Source organism: Rhinichthys klamathensis, unplaced genomic scaffold (genome assembly GCF_029890125.1).
Source record: "Rhinichthys klamathensis goyatoka isolate OS25496 unplaced genomic scaffold, OSU_Roscu_1.1 h1tg000003l_1, whole genome shotgun sequence".
Taxonomy (NCBI): Eukaryota; Metazoa; Chordata; class Actinopteri; order Cypriniformes; family Leuciscidae; genus Rhinichthys; species Rhinichthys klamathensis.
In genome coordinates, this window is record NW_026606556.1 from 3,024,249 (window position 1) to 3,045,737 (window position 21,489).

The 21,489-nt window shown below is 39.5% G+C and overlaps 1 protein-coding gene across 1 annotated transcript in view; it reads right to left on the minus strand.

Moving 5' to 3' along the window:
* Window positions 1–1,637: 1,637 nt before the first annotated feature.
* myom2b (myomesin 2b) overlaps window positions 1,638–21,489 on the minus strand; it is a 66,721-nt gene continuing 46,869 nt past the window's right edge. The window contains exons 29-36 of the mRNA XM_056249431.1: window positions 21,225–21,312; window positions 21,083–21,121; window positions 19,217–19,322; window positions 18,307–18,470; window positions 17,371–17,407; window positions 17,198–17,220; window positions 17,048–17,103; window positions 1,638–3,789 (exon numbers count right to left, since the gene is read on the minus strand). Coding sequence (XP_056105406.1) covers window positions 3,352–3,789; window positions 17,048–17,103; window positions 17,198–17,220; window positions 17,371–17,407; window positions 18,307–18,470; window positions 19,217–19,322; window positions 21,083–21,121; window positions 21,225–21,312 — 951 coding nt within the window. The 3' untranslated portion in view covers window positions 1,638–3,351. The remainder of the gene's footprint in view (window positions 3,790–17,047; window positions 17,104–17,197; window positions 17,221–17,370; window positions 17,408–18,306; window positions 18,471–19,216; window positions 19,323–21,082; window positions 21,122–21,224; window positions 21,313–21,489) is intronic.

Below are 21,489 nucleotides of genomic sequence, written 5' to 3' on the forward strand. Positions count from 1 at the left end.
TATTTAAATCTATGCATTACAACCCCCCCATTATTTATACCATGATCACAATATCAGGAGGCATACCCAAACTTCAACCCCCCCCCCCAATGTTCAAACCAAATCTACGCCCTTGCATATAGGTGCGTATAAATGAAAAGAGTTTAGACATTTTGAATTTAGAGTAATAGTTTAAAAATATATATATATATTAGAATTCCTCGGCTATATTGTCCAGTCTTATCATATATGACTTTGTGTTCAATGTTCCCCATACTGATTCATCAGGCCCACTAAACATTACATAGTTTTGTGGTTTGCCTTCTTGATAAAACTCAAAGTGTAAAACTGAGCCCCGTAATCTGGTATTGTGTCTTTTTTTTCTTTCATTGGGGTGACAGCAACTTGCAGAGGTTTCGTAATGGGACACCAGTGCCACCATGTGGTGTTCAGTCTTAAAGATTTGTACTTGGTGGTCAGCCTGCCATGCCAGCACTGGTCAGCAACAAGACATGCAACAACGACTCCATTAGAATTCACCACGGATAATCTTGCAGGAATGGCATTTCCAAGCTGCGTGTGATATTCTCAGTGATTTCTGTTGCATGAAATGATGAACTGATGCGTCTTGTGTCTGGGAAATTATTTGCTGGGATTGTGAGTTGCCATAGAAATCTGAGTTCAAAGCAAATAATTCCACTGATTAAATTTTCATATTTTAATTAAAGTCACATTTGAAATCAAAACAAGTTAAATTTCCTACATTTTAATTATTACAATCAAATTCCTATTGAAGTAAACTGATTACTGAAGTAATTCAATCAAAAAAAAAAATTGAAACAGTGTCACTGCTTGTTTAAATTATTAAAATTATGATCTCATTATTTAAATATTATGGGAGGAGACACATTCTGAAAAGAAGCACCAGGAACATAGATACAGTGGCACCAAAAAGAATTTGGACAGTTAAGGCACACTTAAAAAATGTATCTGTGTCTTAACATTCTATAACACAATCAAACAAGATACCAAAAAGACCACACACACACACAAAACAATAGATATTCTGTTCAAAATTAACACAAAAGGTACCTTGTGGATGTGAAACGTTGGATCATGTTCATAACTTGGTGAACTACAGTATACAGGTGTGAACGTGAGGAGAACTGACTAGTACATCCTCTAAAAACCACTGGCATGATTGTAAAAAAAGTAACAGAAAACTATACATTAACATAGTTATACATTATTAAAAAAATATATACATTTGTTTGCTATTTTTCTTTGGCTTGGTATAGTGTTATTTAATGCAACAAAGAGTGGTTCAAGTGTCCAAATACCTTGTGGCCACTGTAAACTAAATGCATTTATTTCAAAAGAAGAAAAAGTGGTTCTGATTGGAGATTTGCCAGGCAATACAAATCGCCAAGTCATGCATTGTGAATAAGGAAGTATAGCAGTGCATTCTTGGCAGCAAAAAACCTCAAGCTAGGTGTTCCATATACATGAAATGATTTGTGAAGTACAACTGGCCCAAGAACCGAAGAAAAGTGCTGATGCGTTTCAGATGGGGCGGTAGCTTTTCTAATCGCATTCATATTTTACAATAAGTGTGTGTGTGTTTGTGTACAATGTAAAGGCAGATACGACACTGGTAGTGATTTCCAACTCTTTTATTAACACAATACTAGAAGAAAAAGGCAAGGATGTGAGATGAGGTTGAGAGGAGCGCTGATGGGCTCATGGCAGTCGCTGGGGGCTAAGTGGAGGTCCTGCACTCTTAGGCCATCCATCCACTCGAGAAAGCAAAAAAGCCTCTGGATTTCAGTTGCTAACTAAAAGAACAGCTTTTAAACAGATATTTAATAAACTAACATCAAAGCTTTTCCCCCAAGCAAAAGGGAGCCAAAATCATTAGGAGCCCACTCAGCTTAGGCAACCCAGATGACAAACTGTTTCGCACATTTTCTCGTGGCACTAAATATAACTCGCCCAACCCTCCTTCACACAAACTTCCTACTCTCTTTCTTTTAATACTAAATGCTTGCTCATTTTACGACACAATGATGCATTTTGGGAGGAAAATACTACTTTTCTATTGTACTATTATTATTTGTGCACTGTAGTTAAATTACTGTTTGCAAGGCAGCATAATGTTGAAGGGATGCACAATATATCTGTTGTTATGACAGATTTTTGTTTTATTTTATTGATCAATATTGGTTATGTATTGTAGGGCTGAATTCAGGTTGATTGGGACATATTTTCCCCAGTCATATCAATGGCAAAAAGCCACTGAAGAGAGAGAGCCATTTAAAAAGTCAACCTGAATGCACCCCTAATTGTGCATGTTCATTTTCATCTATTTTTTATGTAAATGTTGCCATCTTCTAACGCTTACTTACAGTAAATTTTTAATAACACTAACAATTTAGTCTTTCATACTTTCAATTACAATATGATGCCTAAATTCACTTGTAAAAAACTTTTGATTTTACTTCAGTGTTTATTTATTCATTTTTAACTCAAAATAGAATTTTACTATCAGCTATTTTTCGGTTATCAGCTATAACATCAATAGTGAACAGTTTATTTGGTGTGAGCCAGAATTTTAATATCGGTGCATCCCTGAGGGTTTGTTCTAAACCTCAAAACCTAAGAATTAAACTTTTACAATTCGTTCAGCCCAAACCGCTTATCGTACAGATGTTTTGTAGATAATTTTCAGCCAATTTCTGACAGTCTTATTTGCATACTGAATTTCAGTTGGTTTTGTCTTCCTTGCTGTATTTAAAGAGTGTGTAAATTCTGTGTCATTGGTAAGACAAACAGATACCGCCACCCCCTTAACTCACACCATTGGTTGTGCCTAAGTTGCTGTATCAGGCTGGTCAGGATGCTCAAACGAACAGCAACGCAGAGTCAAACATTACTCCGAATTTCATTCATAATACCCTTATTCAAACGATTACCCTTATTTATGGCCATGAAGTAAGTTTCAAACCAAATGTATTATCTACAGACAGTATGCGATGCAGCTAATTTTTTTACACTTTTTAGGGCAATGAAACTATGAATTATTTATTATACATGTCTGTGCATATTATGCTGACAGAAAAAAAATGTAACATCAGAAAAATGGCATCACCTTTACTGATTTATACCCATAATCAACTATGTAAATTTCTGTGTACAGCTGAAAGAAATCAAGATGTGTACTGAGTGTAATGATGGCGGCATTTTGTTTACATCAAACCAAAACCTAAACTCAAACTTATTTTTCTGCCTTGCAAATACTGATATTTCTTAGTGGAAATGTAAATCTAGTCGTCTTTGTACTGTTGGGGCAAATGAGAGGAAAGAGCTGGGCCTTTACTTCTTCCTAGTGGGAGTGGGAGACTTCATGCCACGGGGCGGAGTGGGGGATTTGGCGTTTTGGGGAGAAGCTGGAGACTTGGCCGCAGCAGGGGCAGGGGCAGCGGTGGCAGCCTTGGTGGTGGGAAGTACAATCGGACCTGTGGGAGGCATGATCCTCTTGGGCGTGGGTGTGGGTTTGATTTCTGGAATCTTGTCGCCGTGTTTGTACACGCTGACGACGATGTCCACCGACTCACCACCGTACTTGTTTTGAACCGTCATGGTGTACTTGCCGGAGTCCTCCAGGGATACGCCTTTGATGGTGAGGCTGGCGAACTTGCCCGAGTCCATGGCAATGACGTACTGATCACTGGGTTCTACTTCTTGATTGTTCTTAGACCAGCTGACCAGAGGTTTGGGGTCACCGCAGACTGTGCAAGTCAGACTCAGAGTCTGAAAAAAATAAAATCCAAACGAAAGATTTGATAAACGCATCTTTAATCCGAAACATTCTCAGAGGAAGTATGTTGTCATTATCACACTAACGGCATAAATACGAGAAACATCATGACTGGATTAAGCAGATGCACATAATTCCGAATGATAGTACGATATTCTGATGGTGAGATGCTAACTAAAAATGCATATGTATCCCTTTAATTATATTAATTCACATGAATATAGGGAGATTATCATTAAGTGGCCGGTTGGAACATAGAAGAAAGCAGGATCCAAATGCAGCAGTAGTACTTTTATTAAATAAACTAAAGACTAGACAGACTCAAAAACTCAGACATAGAGAACGACACAACCAACATCTAACAACATCAAGAACCCACAAACACTGTAACAAGACACAGGGTTTAAATACAGACACTAACAAGCTAAACAAGATGACAAGAGGGCGTGGTTAATCAGAAACACCTGGGGATACTAATAAATTAGAAAAACTACAAAGGACTACAAAACATGACACAGAACAGGAAATAACTAAAGTTCACACAAGACAAGGGAAACACAGTCAGGAATCATTACAAATAAAGTGGCCATATAATCTTTCTGCAACCTTTTGTTTTTAATTGTTATTAATTCAAGAAACATGTATGGTGAGAAATATATTTCTGAAGAAAGTGTCTAGCCTCTACAAAGATGGTAGTGATAAGCCTTTGTACCCATTTAGGTAGAATCTTCCCACTTTTTTTTTTTAGTGCACATAAATCTAACATTCATGTGAATGTTTTCAGATTTCTGTTGCATTTTTTTCCTGTTAACATGACATATTTCACAGTAATGGGTATCAACAAAACGGCTCAATAAAAACTAAAATATACAGTACGGCCAAAGGCCTGTGGGGAGCTCTCACTGGAAAACCAGTGTACATGACCTCAGCAGGTCATCATATGAAAGGTCTCCTTTCCCACATGAGTTCACCTCATCTTTCCTTTAATGGATCTGAGAGCCACTGACCTGCTATGTCTATTTGATCTGAAAGAAAAAAGGATGCCGGGCATTTCCGGCATCAACTATTCAGGCGAATCATAATCCCACCAATATCCTTTCACAGTCAGAATACACCATATTCCCCAAGCTGGATTCATGCTGCTAGCAAGCAATGGATTATGAGGCAGAAGACAATGGACATGGATCTTAGGGAGCGGAGGAGTATGACGCCCTTCAACGCGCACTCCCAGGGTTGAAGAGAAGAGCCGCAGAACGGCACTCACCGGCACGACTGCCTGCGGCAACATAGATCATTAATGCGTTGGCTACAGCCCTCCATGGGCGTCTGAAAGGAATGCTCCAGTTGCAATACAAGTTTAGGTCTATTGACAACACTTAAGGCATAATGTAGATTATCACAGAAAGTAATGTTGACTTATTGCTCAGTTTATAATAACAAACAAAAATCGTGTGTACAGTAAAATTCTTACACTTGGGAGACAGTTACAGTAAGGTACTTATGATGGACATGGTAGTAATCCTAACCATAAATTTAGGTGGACCAGATTTATAGTGCTAGCTTTAGATATGTAATTAATATAATGAGTGTACGATTGTGATTAACAACTTGTTTTACATTTGTACACATGTACACTGAACAAAATTATAAATGCAATACTTTTGTTTTTGCCCCCATTTTTCATGAGCTGAACTCAAAGATCTAAGACTTTTTCTATGTACACAAAAGGCCTATTTCTCTCAAATATTTTTTCACAAATCTGTCTAAATCTGTGTTAGTGAGCACTTCTCCTTTGCCGAGATAATCCATCCACCTCACAGGTGTGGCATATCAAGATGCTGATTAGACAGCATGATTATTGCACAGGTGTGCCTTAGGCTGGCCACAATAAAAGGCCACTCTACAATGTGCAGTTTTACTGAATTGGGGGGAGCTAAATTTAACTTACTCATCAACATATATTAGATATTGTCTAATATTGCCTATCACATTAATCTGACATCACTAGCTTTTAAATAAATCATTATCGCTAGCACAACACGCTAGTATCTCGCTAGCCTGTTAACCTGCCATCCGTGCTTGCAGTCTTTTTTTTCTCGCACGCTCGCACCTTTAACGAGTCTATCAAACAACTGTGGTGAGTAGGATCAGTCAACAAACACGGTGAGTAATGTCTTCTCCTGTTATTACCGCTTGCACTTCGTGTCACATGTATAGTATAACATTCTCTGTCAGCAATGAGGGATTTAAATGTGATAAATGCAGGGAGATATTTAGGCTGACGGAGAAGATTTCAGAACTAGAGACACGCATCCAAACTTTAATCGAGGATACTGAGGGCCAGATGTACTAACGTTTTTGCGCCCACTTCAGGCGTATTTGTTTCGCAAAGTGCACATAAAACCATGGCGAGGTATGTACGAACGGGATGCACCAAGATGAAAGCGCAGACTGCCTGTCACGGGAACTGAAAATGGCAAAATGCGCTTTTCGTGTCATGCATATGCATTCATGGGATGGTCAAGGGGAAAGTGGGAGTGTCACATAGAGAGATGGGAGAGGAAGCGTAAACTGCGCCTAATTATGTATTCTGCGTTATATACAGAAAAAGCCGGTGAAAGCGTGCCTCTATTTTGCGCTGAAAATTCTCCGCCTCTTAAAAGCAGGTGTAACTTAGGAAGCGGGTTTCCTGGCATATGCCTCCTGGTGAAATGGCAGCAGTAATCCGAGCAAGACGAAGACATAGGCTAAGGAGACAAGCTGAAAAGATTTTTGCCACAAGAATCATACTTTTTCAGTTGAGTGAAAACGAAATCATTAAGCGTTACAGATTAAGCAGCTACGCAATATTACAGTTACTGGAAGAAATCAAAGATGACATCGAATCTCTGACTCAGCATTCACATTCCATTCCAGCAGTTGTTAAACTCCTAACTACATTACAATTATTGGCATCAGGATAATTTTAAACAGTCATAGCATCAGCAGTGAGAGGAGGAGGCCCATTCAATTGCACATTTAAATACGCGCAGTTTACGGTATAGTGGGTGGGGACAGGCGCTGATTACCTGATGAACTGCAGGTTTGGTACATAACACGCACACTGCAGTTTCACATCAAGCACTTTCTGCGTCTTGGCCATGGCGCTATTAGCGCTACGTTCGCAAATGTATGTACATCTGGCCCTAAGAGTGCAAGGGCTTTAGATACTGCTTTGGATGCGACTAGCTTAGTGAACTCTGTACATTGTTCGGTTCCAGCTGAAGAGCCCGTGCAGCAGGGCAACTGGGTGACCGTGAGACGCTGTAGTCGCAAGACAAAAAACTGTTTTTCCGTTCCGATTACCATAACAAATAGATTCTCCCCACTCAGTGAAACTCCCACTGTGAATCCTGCTGAATGTGCCCTAATTATTGGCAAATCTATTACACGGAACGTGAAAATAGAGACACCAGCAACCATAGTCACAAGTTTGCCGGGAGCCAGAGCGCCTGACATCAAAGCAAATTAAAAAGTGCTGGCTAATGTTAATCGTAAATTCTCTAAGATTATTATTCACGTCGGCACTCATGATGTTCGACTTCGCCAGTCGGACATCACTAAAATTAACGTTTAACGTAGGTGTGTGAACTCGCAAGTACGATGTCAGGCACTGTAATTTGCTCTGGTCCCCTTCCTGTTCACCGGAGTGATGAGATAGACTGTCCTCACTCAATGGCTGACTGTCTAAGTGGTGTCCGCAAAATAATATAGAATTCATAGACAATTTGAAAAGTTTTTGAGGCAGACCTGACCTGTTGAAAAGAGATGGTATTCATCCCTCCTGGGATGGTGCTGCTCTTCTCTCTAGTAATATGGCACATAGTCTTAGAGCTCAAACATGAATTGGGGCTAAGGTCAGGAAGCAGACAGACTGGCTAAACCGACCGTCTGCTAGCTGTCTCACGTCACTGAGGTCAGATAAATCCCATCACATAGAGACTCTTTCACCTAGATATCATCATATAGAGACCATCATGTCTCGAATTCCCCGAATTACGAAATACAAAAAACTCCCAAACCCATTTAAGGGTAAAAATGCAATTGATGTTCAACAAATAAAAAACAGATATAATACAGATGAACAAATGATAAAGCTCGGGTTGCTGAATATTCGATCCCTTACTTCAAAAGCACTTACCGTATATACCCGAATATAAGACGACCCTGAATATAAGACGACCCTCCCATTTTCCAGACTTATTTTTGGGGAAAAATAGATTTTTGTGGAAAAAATCTGGTTTTCAACAGAAAATAATATTAAGAGCAAATTTCCGAGGCGTTGTTCCAAATGCCTCGCATCACCTGTGCCTCGTGTAGAGGCCCGCTCGTCGGCGGAGACCGGCACATATACGCTTCCTGATTGGTCATGACTGCGGCTGCCCTGAGTGCGAAGGGATGGATTTAACCACCCTGCGGGGTCGTCTGGCCATTTTCGACGACGATCCGGCTCCCGCTCTCTCTCTCTCGCTCTGCTCGAGCCGCGCAAGAAAAAGCGACGTTCACAGAGGATGCCAGAGCGGACGGAGACAAGCGAGCAGAGACCCGCCCCCCCTGTTCACATATCGCGTATTTTGCACGCTCCAGTTCGTTATTTCAAATGTAGGCGCGCGGTATGCGCGCTCATAATGAAAGCGACGCGCTCGTTTTTTCTAAGCGCGTCTGCGCCGCATCGAGATCCTCGGCGCTCTCGTCAGTCGATGGGAGAAAAAGGCTATCAATCGATTCCTCCACTCGAATATAAGATGACCCCACTGATCTATATAGAATGACTGGATAGCTCATGACGTCATAAACAGTGAAGCCACCGCGCCGCCATATTGTGATTCCCTAGTGAGCTCACGCGTTCTATTGAATCAATAGGAAATTGTATGATTTGACTGAGAAAACATTGCATAACGAGACACCGTCTTTAAATCTAAAGTCTCCCTGAACAGTCTTACAACGCAAACATCCTAAGCATTTAAATGGGTATTTGTTTAAAGTCGGAAATTATTCCTGCTTACTAAAAATGAAGTATATGTGAATTGTGAACTTAAAATGTAGCTCTTTCTGATTGTGTTTTACAGATAGATCAGTAGTCTGCTCAAGTATTTGATTAGTTAGCAAGAACATGTCCAGGAAATGCATAATACAAATTGTATGGGTTAATGTACACCTGTTTCACCTCTTATTTACCCCTTATTTACACTGCACACGTCTGCGGCGCGTTTACAGCTGCGACACGGCTACCGGAGCTGATCGCGCCCACAAATCGGCAAATCACGTGGAAATGCTCCCGGTGTGAGTTGACACCGCGTGAATGTAGGAATAAAACATTGTTGGAGCCATAATGCGCCGTAGATGTGTGCACTGTAAATAAGGGGTTTACACATAGGCCTACTCCGTTTGCAGTGCATATTTTTTACCATACCCATGTCAACAGGTTGGAGCTTTCACTGCACGCGGATGCCCGTCCTGTGCGGTGCGTGCAGAGATCGTTTGTGCTGCAGGCGCTGAATTAAAGTGACAGCGCATGGTTCGTGGTCAAACTGAACACGGATTGACATGAAAATATTACATATATGCATTTAATTAAATTTATAAGAAGTAATGCATTGAATAATACGTTTATTGGGTTTAAACTTGAATACGTCTGTGAAAGAATGCATTGTAGGCTATACTTTTTTTTTTAAACAACACGGAAATAGCGACAATTGTGCATATAAATTACTATATATGGACTTAAAGTACAACCTGTGAGCAGTTTTTCAAGATCCTTTGGTGATCTTCGTTTTACACTTGTTGATGCGCAGCGGGTCATCTTAAAAGTGCCGTCGGAGCCAGTGGCGGCTCCAGACAATTTTGATTGGGGGGACAATGGGGGGTCCTGGTCATTTCAAGGGGGGTCTCATGAAAACCAACAAAAAATACAGTGGTCACGGCTAATAACTGCATATTGCTGCTACTTAACAAATGGTAAAAGGTAAATGGACTGCATTTAGGCTATATAGCGCTTTCACAGACCCAATGGCCACCAAAGCGCTTTACATATTGCCTCACATTCACCAATTCACACACCGACGGTTTTTTGTTTTTAATTAATTAATCAATTGCAGTTTGCAAACAATATGCTCGAACTTTAATTGCCATAGCCACACCCATGACAGAAAACATATTTACAAAATAGTATCCTCCTCATCCTCCAATTCCCCGGTGTCCTCTGTTTCCAGTCTATACTAAGAAATCCTATGAAAAATTATTTACAAAATCTTCTGCAGGACAGTTCAATTCTTTACAATAATATAATATATTATAAAAGAAAATTAAGCTGTTACACTGAGATGGTTTAGGAAAACCATAAAGTGTTTTTGTACAGTCAATTAATTGTACAGGCAGCATTAAACCATCAAAGTTAAATGATTGTTTATAGCTTATGAATTTCCTAGCCTAATTTTTTTTTAGCAGGGGGTTTCAAACTTTTTAATGGCAATGAGCCCTAAACAATACCCTTGTGAGATTCTTTATTTAGGCTTATAATATAATAAAATATATGCCCAATATAATATAATATAAAAAAATGAATTGAAGTATTTGAAGTGATAGTTTAAATGCTTCAATTTGTTTTCATATTATATTATTATAATATGAAAACAAACTGAAGCATTTACTGTAAATAGCTAGATCTAATAGCTAAATATTTTCAAGAAAAGTCAATATGTGAACTCTTTTATAGTAGCCTAATCTAACCATGCCTGAAACTATTTAAATCTATGTAAACTAATGATGTATTTTGAGTTTGCACGCGGGTGGGTGTGTAATTGTTACCGTTCTGTGTCCATCATCCGTTATTTCCACCACTTTAATCAAACCACTCTTCTTTAAAACATGATATTGTGATTTTATTTCACATGTCTTTGCGTTTCTCGTCGCCTCTCGTATTGAGATATTTGGTCCGCACACACGACTCACTGCCAATCACACGCGCTCACATCATTCTCTTTCTTTGAAACATGTTAACTGCACTCACCAGTTTGAGCACTGCAATTATTTCTCACATACAATCAAATGGATTTCCCCACACATTTCGCGTCAGTCCTCCGCGTGGCATATTATTCTTTTCTGCGCGCCCGCGGCATCAGAAGTGCACGACCGCGCACGCGCGCAGCTTAGAGGGAACGTGATTCTTATGTTTACATATTTTGTATGTCGAATAAATTATTAATTATTATTGTTCTGCGTAGTTTGAAGATAAACATTTTTAAATATTTATCCCGGATATATATTTTTTTTAATCAGGAAGGGGGTGGGGGGTCAAATGGGGGGTCAAAGCATTTTTTGGGAGGGTCTTGAGACCCCCCAAGACCCCCCCTGGCGCCGCCTCTGGTCGGAGCTACCTATCTCTGTATAACGGCCGTTGGAGCCCTCTGCTGGTAGGGAATCGTAAGATGGCCGCTCGAACACTTCCGGTGGCTTCACTGCCTGGTGGCAGTTTAGAACGTCATGAGCTATCCAGTCATTATATAGATCAGTGGATGACCCTGAATATAAGACGACCCCCCATTTTTCAGCCTATTTTTAGGACAAAAACCTCGTCTTATATTCGGGTATATACGGTATTTAACCTAGATGTGCTATGTTTGACTAGCCTGGATGCCAGCCGAACCCCGCCCACAAAATGTTTTGGTCGGGAAGTTCGGTCTGGACTCGATCCATTGAGGAGTAATTATGATCGGTTCAGAATTAGTCGGGCCAATCAAATTGCCAGGGCGGGCTTTATACGATGATGGACAGATGATCTGCAGTTACGTAATCATCACGTTATCAAAGAGCGCTTGGGTTGAACTGGTTTCCCTCAAAGATGACTGCAGCTGGAGAATTGAGATGTATAGATTCCGCTATTGCGTCTGTTGTAAAAGAAATCGACAGCGCATTCATTTTAAAAGACGAACAGAGAACTGCAATCAAGGCATTTGTCGATCAGAAAGATGTGTTTGCCGTCCTTCCTACGGAATTCGGCAAAAGTTTATTTTATTAGCTGGCTTCGATGGTCGCTAAGAAGATGGGACTCAATGAAAACCCTGTGGTCGTTGTGGTTTCTCCTTTGGTCGCACTCGTGGAGGACCAAGTAAAAGAAGCAAGCAACACTCATTATTTTACTACTTCTTCCAGCGTGCGTGTAGTTGAGTTCTGTTGACAATTTGCGTAGCTCAAGCTCATAAAAAAACACTTACTGCATTGCTCTGATTGGTTGTAGGTCTATCCAATTGAGTGCAGAGGTTTTTTTTTCCTGGTTCGGTTAAGACACGCCTCATAATCAAAGCCCTATGGAGCAGTATCAGACTCACATTCTGACTAGAATATGAGTATGACGAAGTCAGGCTAGTGTTTGACATAAACCTGGCTAAAACCAGACGATTACATTACTCTAAATGAGTCCACCCCCCAAGATTACTGTTATAAACATGAGCCTCGTCTGAAAGGCAAAGGGGGAGGTGTTGATGTAATTTATAGTAATATCTTCAGAATTACTGAGAAGTCTTGTTTTAAATATAATGAAGTGTTGGTGCTTAATGTAACACTATCTAGTGTAAATGATAAATCACGTTTGAGATTTGTGACATTCTGAACTCTATTGGAGTTATACAACACGTGTCAGGACCTACTCATTGTCGTAATCATACTCTAGATCTAATATTATCACATGGAATCAATGTTGATGCCATTGAAATTCTACAGCAGAGCGATGACATCTCAGATCATTATCTAGTCTCGTGTATACTCCATCTAGCCAAGGTTGCAAAGCCGACTCCGTGTTACAAATATGTTAGACCTATAACTTCTGCCACTAAAGATTGCTTTATTAATAATATTCCTGATCAATTTCATCTCCTCAGCATCCCAGATAGCTTAGAAGAACTCAATATTGCGACAGAAACTTTTGACTCTCTCTTTTCCAGCACTTTAGACACAGCTTCTTTGTGCTTAAAGAAGATTAAAGAAAATAGTCCAACACCGTGGTACAACGAGCACACTCAGGCCCTTAAGAGAGCAGCCAGAAAAATGGAGCGCAACTGGAAGAAAACAAAACTAGAGGGTTTTTTTTTCCGCACTGCATACAGAGAGGCCTTAAAAGCTGCTAGATCTGCTTATTTTTCAACCCTATTAGAAGAAAATAAACAAAACCTTATTTATTTGAAACAGTGGCTAAATTAACGAAAAATAAAGCTTCAACCCCAGACGTTTCCAAAGCAGCACAGCAGTAATGACTTTATGAACTTCTTTACTTACAAGATTGATTATATCAGGGATAGAATTATAAATATGCAACCCTCTACCACAGTATTGCATCAGGCAGTGTATTGTAGTCTCCCTGAGGAAAAATTCGATTCATTCATTGCTATAGGAGCGAAATAATTTTCTTAACTCGTTAAATCCTCTAAATCGACAACATGTATGTTACACCCTATACCGACTAAGCTAATGAAAGAGATGCTTCCAGAGGTCAAAGATCCTCTTCTTAATATCACTAATTCATCTTTGTCATTAGGATATGTACCAAAAACTTTTAAGCTGACTATGATTAAACCGCTTGTTAAAAAAACGCAACTTGATCCTACAGAATTCGTCAGTTACAGGCCGAACTCGAATCTACCTTTTCTGTCAAAGATACTAGAAAAGGCAGTATCCTCACAACTATGTTCCTTTTTAGAAAGAAATGGTATCTGCGAGGATTTTCAGTCCGGATTTAGACCGTACCATAGTACTGAGACAGCTCTCATTAGAGTCTTGCTCTTATCATCCGATCGTGGTTGTATCTCTTACCATTTCACAAAAGTAACGGAATGCATAACTGATATAAAAAACTGGATGACTAGCAATTTCCTACTACTTAATTCTGAAAAAACAGAGATTCTATTTATTGGACAAAAAACTTCCTCAAGTAATAACCTAGAATACTGTCTAACACTTGATGGGTGCTCTGTCAAGTCTTCGTCATCGGTTAGGAACCTGGGTGTGCTCTTTGATACCAATCTTTCATTTGAAAGTGACGTGTATAGTATCTGTAAAACCGCATTTTTCCATCTTAAAAATATATCTAAATTACGTCATATGCTCTCAATGACAAATGCGGAACAATTAGTTAATGCGTTCATTACATCAAGGCTAGATTATTGTAATGCTATTATGGGTGGTTGCCCTGCACGCTTACAGTTTTTCTCGATTGCTTAAACACTATAACCAGGCTTTTGAACTAAAATTTCAAAACCATAATGCCATTTATCAAAAAGCACACCCATTTCACTGAACTATGAACACTATTCCCCTGTTTTGACACATTAGTCAGATTTGTTGAACTGTCACAGCAAAACTCTACACACACATCCCTTCATTTCTCATTGCCTACACCACGTGGTCATTTAGAAAGCACTAGCATTCAATATTGTTCACTCAAGTCAACTCAGCTTCAGCTCAGTTAGCACACAATTACCCAGGTGAAAACACTAAGAGTCAAAATTGAACACACATCAGTCAGATCCTTCAATAGATAGATAGATAAAAGGTTATACAATCTTTTATAAAAGATAAAAATCAGTTTACTGAGTTTTGGAACAATGGATCCACAGAGAAATTAAGCAATAGGTCGAGGAGGGAGAGGAAGAGGAGGGAGAGGAGAAAGAGCAGGAGGAGGAGGGAGAGGAAGAGGAGGAGGAGGAGGAAGAGGAATAGGAGGAGGAAGAGGATGAGGAAGAGGTGGAGGAAGAGGAGGAGGAGGAGGAAGAGGAATAGGAGGAGGAGGAAGAGGAATAGGAGGAGGAAGAGGAGGAGGAGGAAGAGGAATAGGAGGAGGAGGAAGAGGAATAGGTGGAGGAAGAGGAGGAGGAAGATGAGGAGGAATAGGAGGAGGGAGAGGAATAGGTGGAGGAAGAGGAGGAGGAGGAGGAAGAGGAGGAGGAATAGGAGGAGGGAGAGGAATAGGTGGAGGAGAAGAGGAGGAGGAGGAGGAAGGGCAAGGGCAAGAAGACAAGCAGTCTCGGATGAAACTCAAGCCACTTTAGTTGGCCATGTCCTTGTCCATGGTATGACTAAGGGAGGCTGCGCAACGAGTACAGCCAAATTTGAGTCGCTTCACCGTCGCCTCCATCATCAGATCCTTCAGGGAGGTGTGGTGGCAAACAGATTTCTATCACTGAATAAGAGACAAACATTTCCAATTGTCTTTGATGAGGTTTATGTTCTTGCAAGAAAAGGCCAGCAGTCGTACAGTCACACAGAGTGGCTGCAGAGTGTGACAGTGAAGAGGGCATCCTTCCCCATTTATAGTCTTGACTCCCAGAATGTTATCTTTCTAGGCCAATGATGGTATTTCAACCATATGTGGAACATTCTTAGACTTGTTCATCATATTGTATCCTTGAGTGGAGGCATGTACCAACACTCTTTACCATTCCAATACTTTGAACCATATTTGAATAAGGTTTGTGTGCTCTTTTACTGTCATATGATGCTCACACACATCTTGAGTAGAAGCGAGTAAAAAAAAAAAGATGGATGGACCACAAGCAACATGACTTACCAGTTTTGGAAATGTTGTTTTGAATTTACAGCACCAGTGTGTAAGACTATGTTGTAGTGTGTGTATTTCTGAGGGCTTGTGTGTCCTGTCTGAGGGCAAAGTTTGGTTTTTCAGCAAGAGTGAATGGTTTTGAGTGTAGAGCTTCATTTTGACCTGAAAATAGGATGTTTGGAGAATTGGGTGAGACGTTATGGATTTGTGTTTACTGTTTTGAGAATACGAGGCATAGTTTCAAGAAATGTGTTTAAGCAATCGAGAAAAACTGTAATAAACAAACTACAGGTGGTCCAAAACGCAGCAGCTAGAGTTCTTACCAGAACCAGGAAGTATGACCATATCAGCCCGGTTCTGTATTGGCTCCCTATTAAACATTGTATAAATTTAAAAATATTGCTGATTACTTACAAAGCACTAGATGGTTTAGCTCCCCAGTACTTGAGCGAGCTCTTAACACATTATAGTCCTTCACGTCTATTGCGACCTTATCCGGCCAGTACCAATACCGAGAATATCAAAATCGCATGCTGGCGGTAGATCCTTTACCTATTTAGCACCAAATCTTTGGAACAGTCTTCCTCTATCACTCTCTCTCCTCTCCACCTGTAGCTGGTGTGTGGTGAGCGCACTGGCGCCGTTGTACTGTGGCTGCCATCGCATCATCCAAGTGGATGCTGCACACTGGTGGTGGTTGAGGAGAGACCCCGACATCATTGTAGAGCGCTTTGGGTGTACAGTAGTACATATGAAAGAGCTATATAAATGCCTCATTCATTCATTCATTCATTCATCCCATAAATCCTGATGTACTTGTTACATCATAAGAAGGATGGCGTCTACGCTAATATTAGTCTCTCTGTTTATCCCGAGGTTTACCGCAGTCCGCCGGATCCAGGCCGTATCCAGATCTGATGAAGGACCAGCGCCTGGACACGACGACAACGCAGTCCTGAAGTGTCAACTAGTCTCTTCCCTGTAAAGGCCTCTTTCCCTTCCCTTTACCTCTGTACAAATAAAACGTTGTCGGGATAAATCGGGTTCACGTGGCACGCGGAAGCGATAAATAATTCTTAATTATACATTTTTAAGGCCAGACAAGTAGTTTGTTGAGGGCTGGTTTGTAAAGAAGGACTACAGGCCTGCGCACATGTATATTCAAACGCGCATAACTATAGACTAAACTCGTGATGTGCATGTGCACGCTGTCTGCGTTTTCGCGGGTTTGCTTTTTGAGGTTTGCGCAGAGAAAACCTTTTTTTCTAAATTTTTCAAGGCTTGCACCTTAGAATCTATTTCAGGGTTTGCGATCTCGAGCCACCAGGCACTGTTTTGTGTGGATGAGCAGTCCGTAGCGTGTTGAGTGTTTTCTGTTAGAACGGTGTCATGTTAGCGCCCCTAAGTTAATAACTAATGGTCTTTGCAACGTAAGTGAATCAATCAATCAATACTAACTTTAGCTGGACAATAACTTTATCCTAGAGCTGCTGTAAAGCCAAAACAAAATATATGTGTGTGTGTGTGTGTGAGAGAGAGTACATTTTGTGGTGTTTTTGACATGATTTTCTTCAAAAGGAAAGTCAGATAGGATTCCAATTTCTTTATGCATTGCATCCATTTTTCATATTGTTATGGCTCACACATAACGAGCTTGAACAAACCTTCTTTTCCATGATTGTCACAACATCAGGAAGACCACCAACCACTTTGCCACGATCTGATAAGAATACATTGCAAAGTTAATTTTTGGAATATAATTACATATCAAAGCAGGACCCCCGAGAGTGTTGGGAGTGATTGAGTATACTCACTCTTTTCAGCATATGCTTCCGCTCTGAAGGGCAAAAGAAGAATAGCATTGTTGAGTTCATTAGCAGACCATAATATTTTATCCAAACACTAACGTGCAGCTCACATGCTTTGCATCTCTAAACATTTAGGACGTGGAAAGCCATGTGGTGGCCTGATGAACTGGTTATCTTACTTGAGTCTCTGGAATTCTGCGTAGGCGTTGTCGTAGACTAAAGGGGGGAAAACAGGAAAAAAGAACAAAAGTTAAGAGCATATAAAACATGAATACTATTTTTTTTAAAGGAAAACTGCACTGTGTCTCTACTTGCCGCGTCTTGTCCCGGAGGCACGGCATAAAAAAAAAATCAGCTCTCATTATTTTAATAGCATTGTTTTCCTGCTTCGCTGGAAATAGCTCTTCTTCCCCTACTCATTACTGTCACCATTCAGCAAATTGCATGACCTGTCAGACACCAGCCCTTGATTATGTTTGTCATCACACAGTCTATTGACTAACTGAAACCACTGCCAGTATCTGCACCTTTGATACTATGATGGCATTTTTTCATCCCTGGATTTCCCTAAATACATTTCCTGTGTGTGCAGCTGTAATACTGGCCTTTACTTCCCATTAAACACATCTACACAGGATCAATGCCAGAACACGTGTTTTAGGTGACCATTTTGGTTATAACAAATGTGGTGTAGGATTTTGGAGTGAAAAAGCCTTTGGAAATAGATAAAATCACTTTGAAAACATGATTCTTGATGTGCGGTTTTTCATTGGAGGTGATTTGAAAACTATTAGAGCTGTTCTTAAAGCGTTTCACTTAATAATTAAGTTCAAATATAATAGGGTTCTTTTCCACAATACTCTCCTTTAAAGGCATCATACATTTTGAATTAATTTTCCCCCCTGAGGTCCACTTATAATATTTATTCAAGGTTGTTTTATGCTAAAACAGGCATAATTTAGTTTTCCATGACTATTTACGACCCACTCTGAAGCCATTAGGATTAAACGAGGAGAAAGTTTTATGTCCAGAAGGTTTTTAGGTCAACTATTATTAAATGCCTTTAAAAATGATCAGAAAGCAGTATTAAAGAATGACACATCCAAACAACTCACGTTGTCCAGAGAGGTCCAGAGTACGAGTGTGCGTCTTCTCGGCATCCGCAATCTCAAAAATATACATTCCTTTATCCTTATCAGTAGGTTCGACTATCTCCAAAGTTGCCATTGCTGGTTTGCCACCAATTCGCATTCTTTCTGATGCAGTGATTTTAGATTCCCTTGAAGCAGAAAGAGCAAATGAATGCACAGAGGCCTGATAAATATCTGTTCATCAATGAGAGAATTACAAAACCAATACCACCATGTGCAAGCGCAGCGCATGCACATAAATGCTTTTAAAATGTTTCAACGAAGGCTTGTGTAATCCCTTTTTGAACTCAATTGCTTGCTCATTTTTCCATAGATTAAATGTAAGACATGCCTTTTTTTAAAGTGGAGCATCAAATTAGCATGTCCCTAGAGTTTTTTTTTTTTTTGTTGCAACTGAATGTGAAATCACCCCTGCATTAATACCTGCCTTGCGTAAGATTCAAAACGTGCAACACGGGGAGGAAAGACCCAGAATAGCCACTTCAAAATGCTAATATAGGGATTTGAGAACCCATGCGAGCAGGAAGAGGCTTTTCTCTCTACGTTAGTATTCCACATGCTTCTGAATCACCTCCAGGGCAGAGCATTAGGCAACTGCAATCAGAATGATTTGTTTTGTGTCGACAACAGAGCGTGGAACAAGACAGACTCTTTATTCCTGTAATTTCCTGTAGTTCAATAATCATTTTTTTAGTACACCTCACACTAAAACAACACAAAATTATAGACCAAAATCTGAAGATCATGTTTACATGTAGTGTTGTTGTCACGCCTGAGGACATGAAGAGGCATGAGCATTTCATTTTCTGGGCTATTTGTGTATCTTTTTTTATTCTAGGAAATCTTTTCAAGTGAGAGTGGAAAATGTGCATACTTTTGTTTCCAATGGATCTTCATCTCCTCGGTGTAATATTTCATATGGCACTCAAGCATAATGCCTTCCGCAGTGCACTGAATCGACAACTCGGAGGCATTGGATCCTGTCCAGGTCAAAAAAGAAGGAAAGAGATCTTAAAATTCACCAACAGGGGCTGGTTGGACAAAAAGCTGCATTAATGATATTCACCACGTGCTTGAGCGGAGCTTCTATTGTTATTTCTATTGTTATTGTTATTCTATACAAAGATTTGCAAGTGCACTCAACTAAAATGAACAACTGTTCTTCTCACAATTGCAGTAAAAAAAAGTGTTGGTAAGTAATTTCATCATAAAGATTGAGAATAGAAACTGAGCTCAGGGGTTAGAAATGCATTGGAGTTGCTCAACCGCTGTAGTTCACATTGATTATGTATTTAAAAAAAAAAGTGAAAATATGCGGAATATGTCAAGAACGTGGACATATTTCACCTCAAAATCAGTGAAAAGTATATATAAATATATATTTTGCATTGTAACATTATGTCCATGTCAATTTAGCAAATATTCCTTCCAAATTCTCATTACTATAATTCAAAAAATAATATCCATCCATCTATCCATTCTATCCAGTGGTTCTCCAAACCACTTGGAAAACACCCTGGATGGATAGACAGTCCCTTACGGGGTTCGGAAAAAAATTATATATACTATGTTTCAATTATTTTTATGTATTTTAGCAGTCAAAAGTTTCTGTAGCACTTTAATTTACAGTCCTGTTCCCCTTGTACATACTATGTACTTATTATAGTAATCGCAATAACTGGGTAATAACTAGGTAATTACTGATATAAATCATTCAATGGCCTAGGACCTCAATACATTGCAGATATGCTCACTGAATATAAACGTAACTGATCACTCAGATCATTAGGATCACATCAGCTAGAAATACCAAGGGTTCACTCTAAGCATGTTGAGTCCGCTTTTAGCTACTATGCCAGCCGCAGCTTCCAGAGGAGATCAGATGTGCTCCAACAGTAGTCACATTCAAATCCAGACTCAAAACACATCTGTTTAGCTGTGCATTTAATGAATAAGCACTGTGCCACTGTTCGTCCGACTGTTTGTACTGTATTTTATTTTTTATTCTAAACTGTTTTAATTATTCTTATTTATTTTGATTATTTTAATTTCTTTTATGTAAAGCACTTTGAATGACCATTGTGTATGAAATGTGCTATATAAATAAACTTGCCTTGCCTTGCCTTGCCTAGGTACTAACCCTGAACCAAACCTAACATTAACCCATGTATATTAAACCTTAAAACCTTATATTACCCAGTACTTTCTTAGGTAAGTACACTGTAAGTACTGTACTTACACATACTGTACTGCACATACTGTAAAAAGAAAGTGCAACCAAAATTTCTTAAGATTTAAAAAACTTTGTGAATTAATAGCTTAATATTAGTTTTGTATAATTGTAATACGGTATACTGTATACTGTAGTATATATACTTGTATTTGTATCTACTGTAGGTACTGTATGTATGAATTTTTTTGATGGCTTTACTAATATGGTTAATTATGTAAAAAAAAATTCACCTAGATATATTTTCATTCACCTAAATAGCAGATACTATACTTGCTATACTTTTCAGCATAAGAGTATCAGAGTTACAGTCTAGGGTTACAGTCATATAATTTCTCACCAAGACCCTGACTGCAAGAGCAGCACTAAAAATGAACTATGGGGAAACATACATTTCTAGCCCATTTAAATGTTAGACTCCATTGACAGAGAAGATGAGAGAGGGGTGAAAGAAGACATACTGGCTTTTGAGAGCCAAATGACGAGTACAATGATACATGTCATACACACCAGAGATACGACTGAGCTCATTTATGATGTCATCAAAAGCTGTGGGTGACAAAAAAGACATCTTTAATACATTTTATGAAACATTTTCCAGCACACATTTACATTTTTCTATATTTGATAAGACAATTCTGAGAGACGGTACCTTTGCCAGAAACATCAATCTGTGACACATCTTGGCCTCTGTCATCGGTGATGGTTGCTTTATATAGTCCCACATCCTTCTTGGAGAACTAGAATATCGGGATTAAAAAAAAATGGAAGAAAAAAATTCAGCATCTCACAAAAACAGGCCACCTGAGTGATGCTTTTTTTAGAGCATTACCGGCAGAACAGTTTCTGTGCTACATTGTCTTGGGAGTAATTTATAGCTATTTCAAATAGTTTTGCGAAAATACATTTGACAAAAA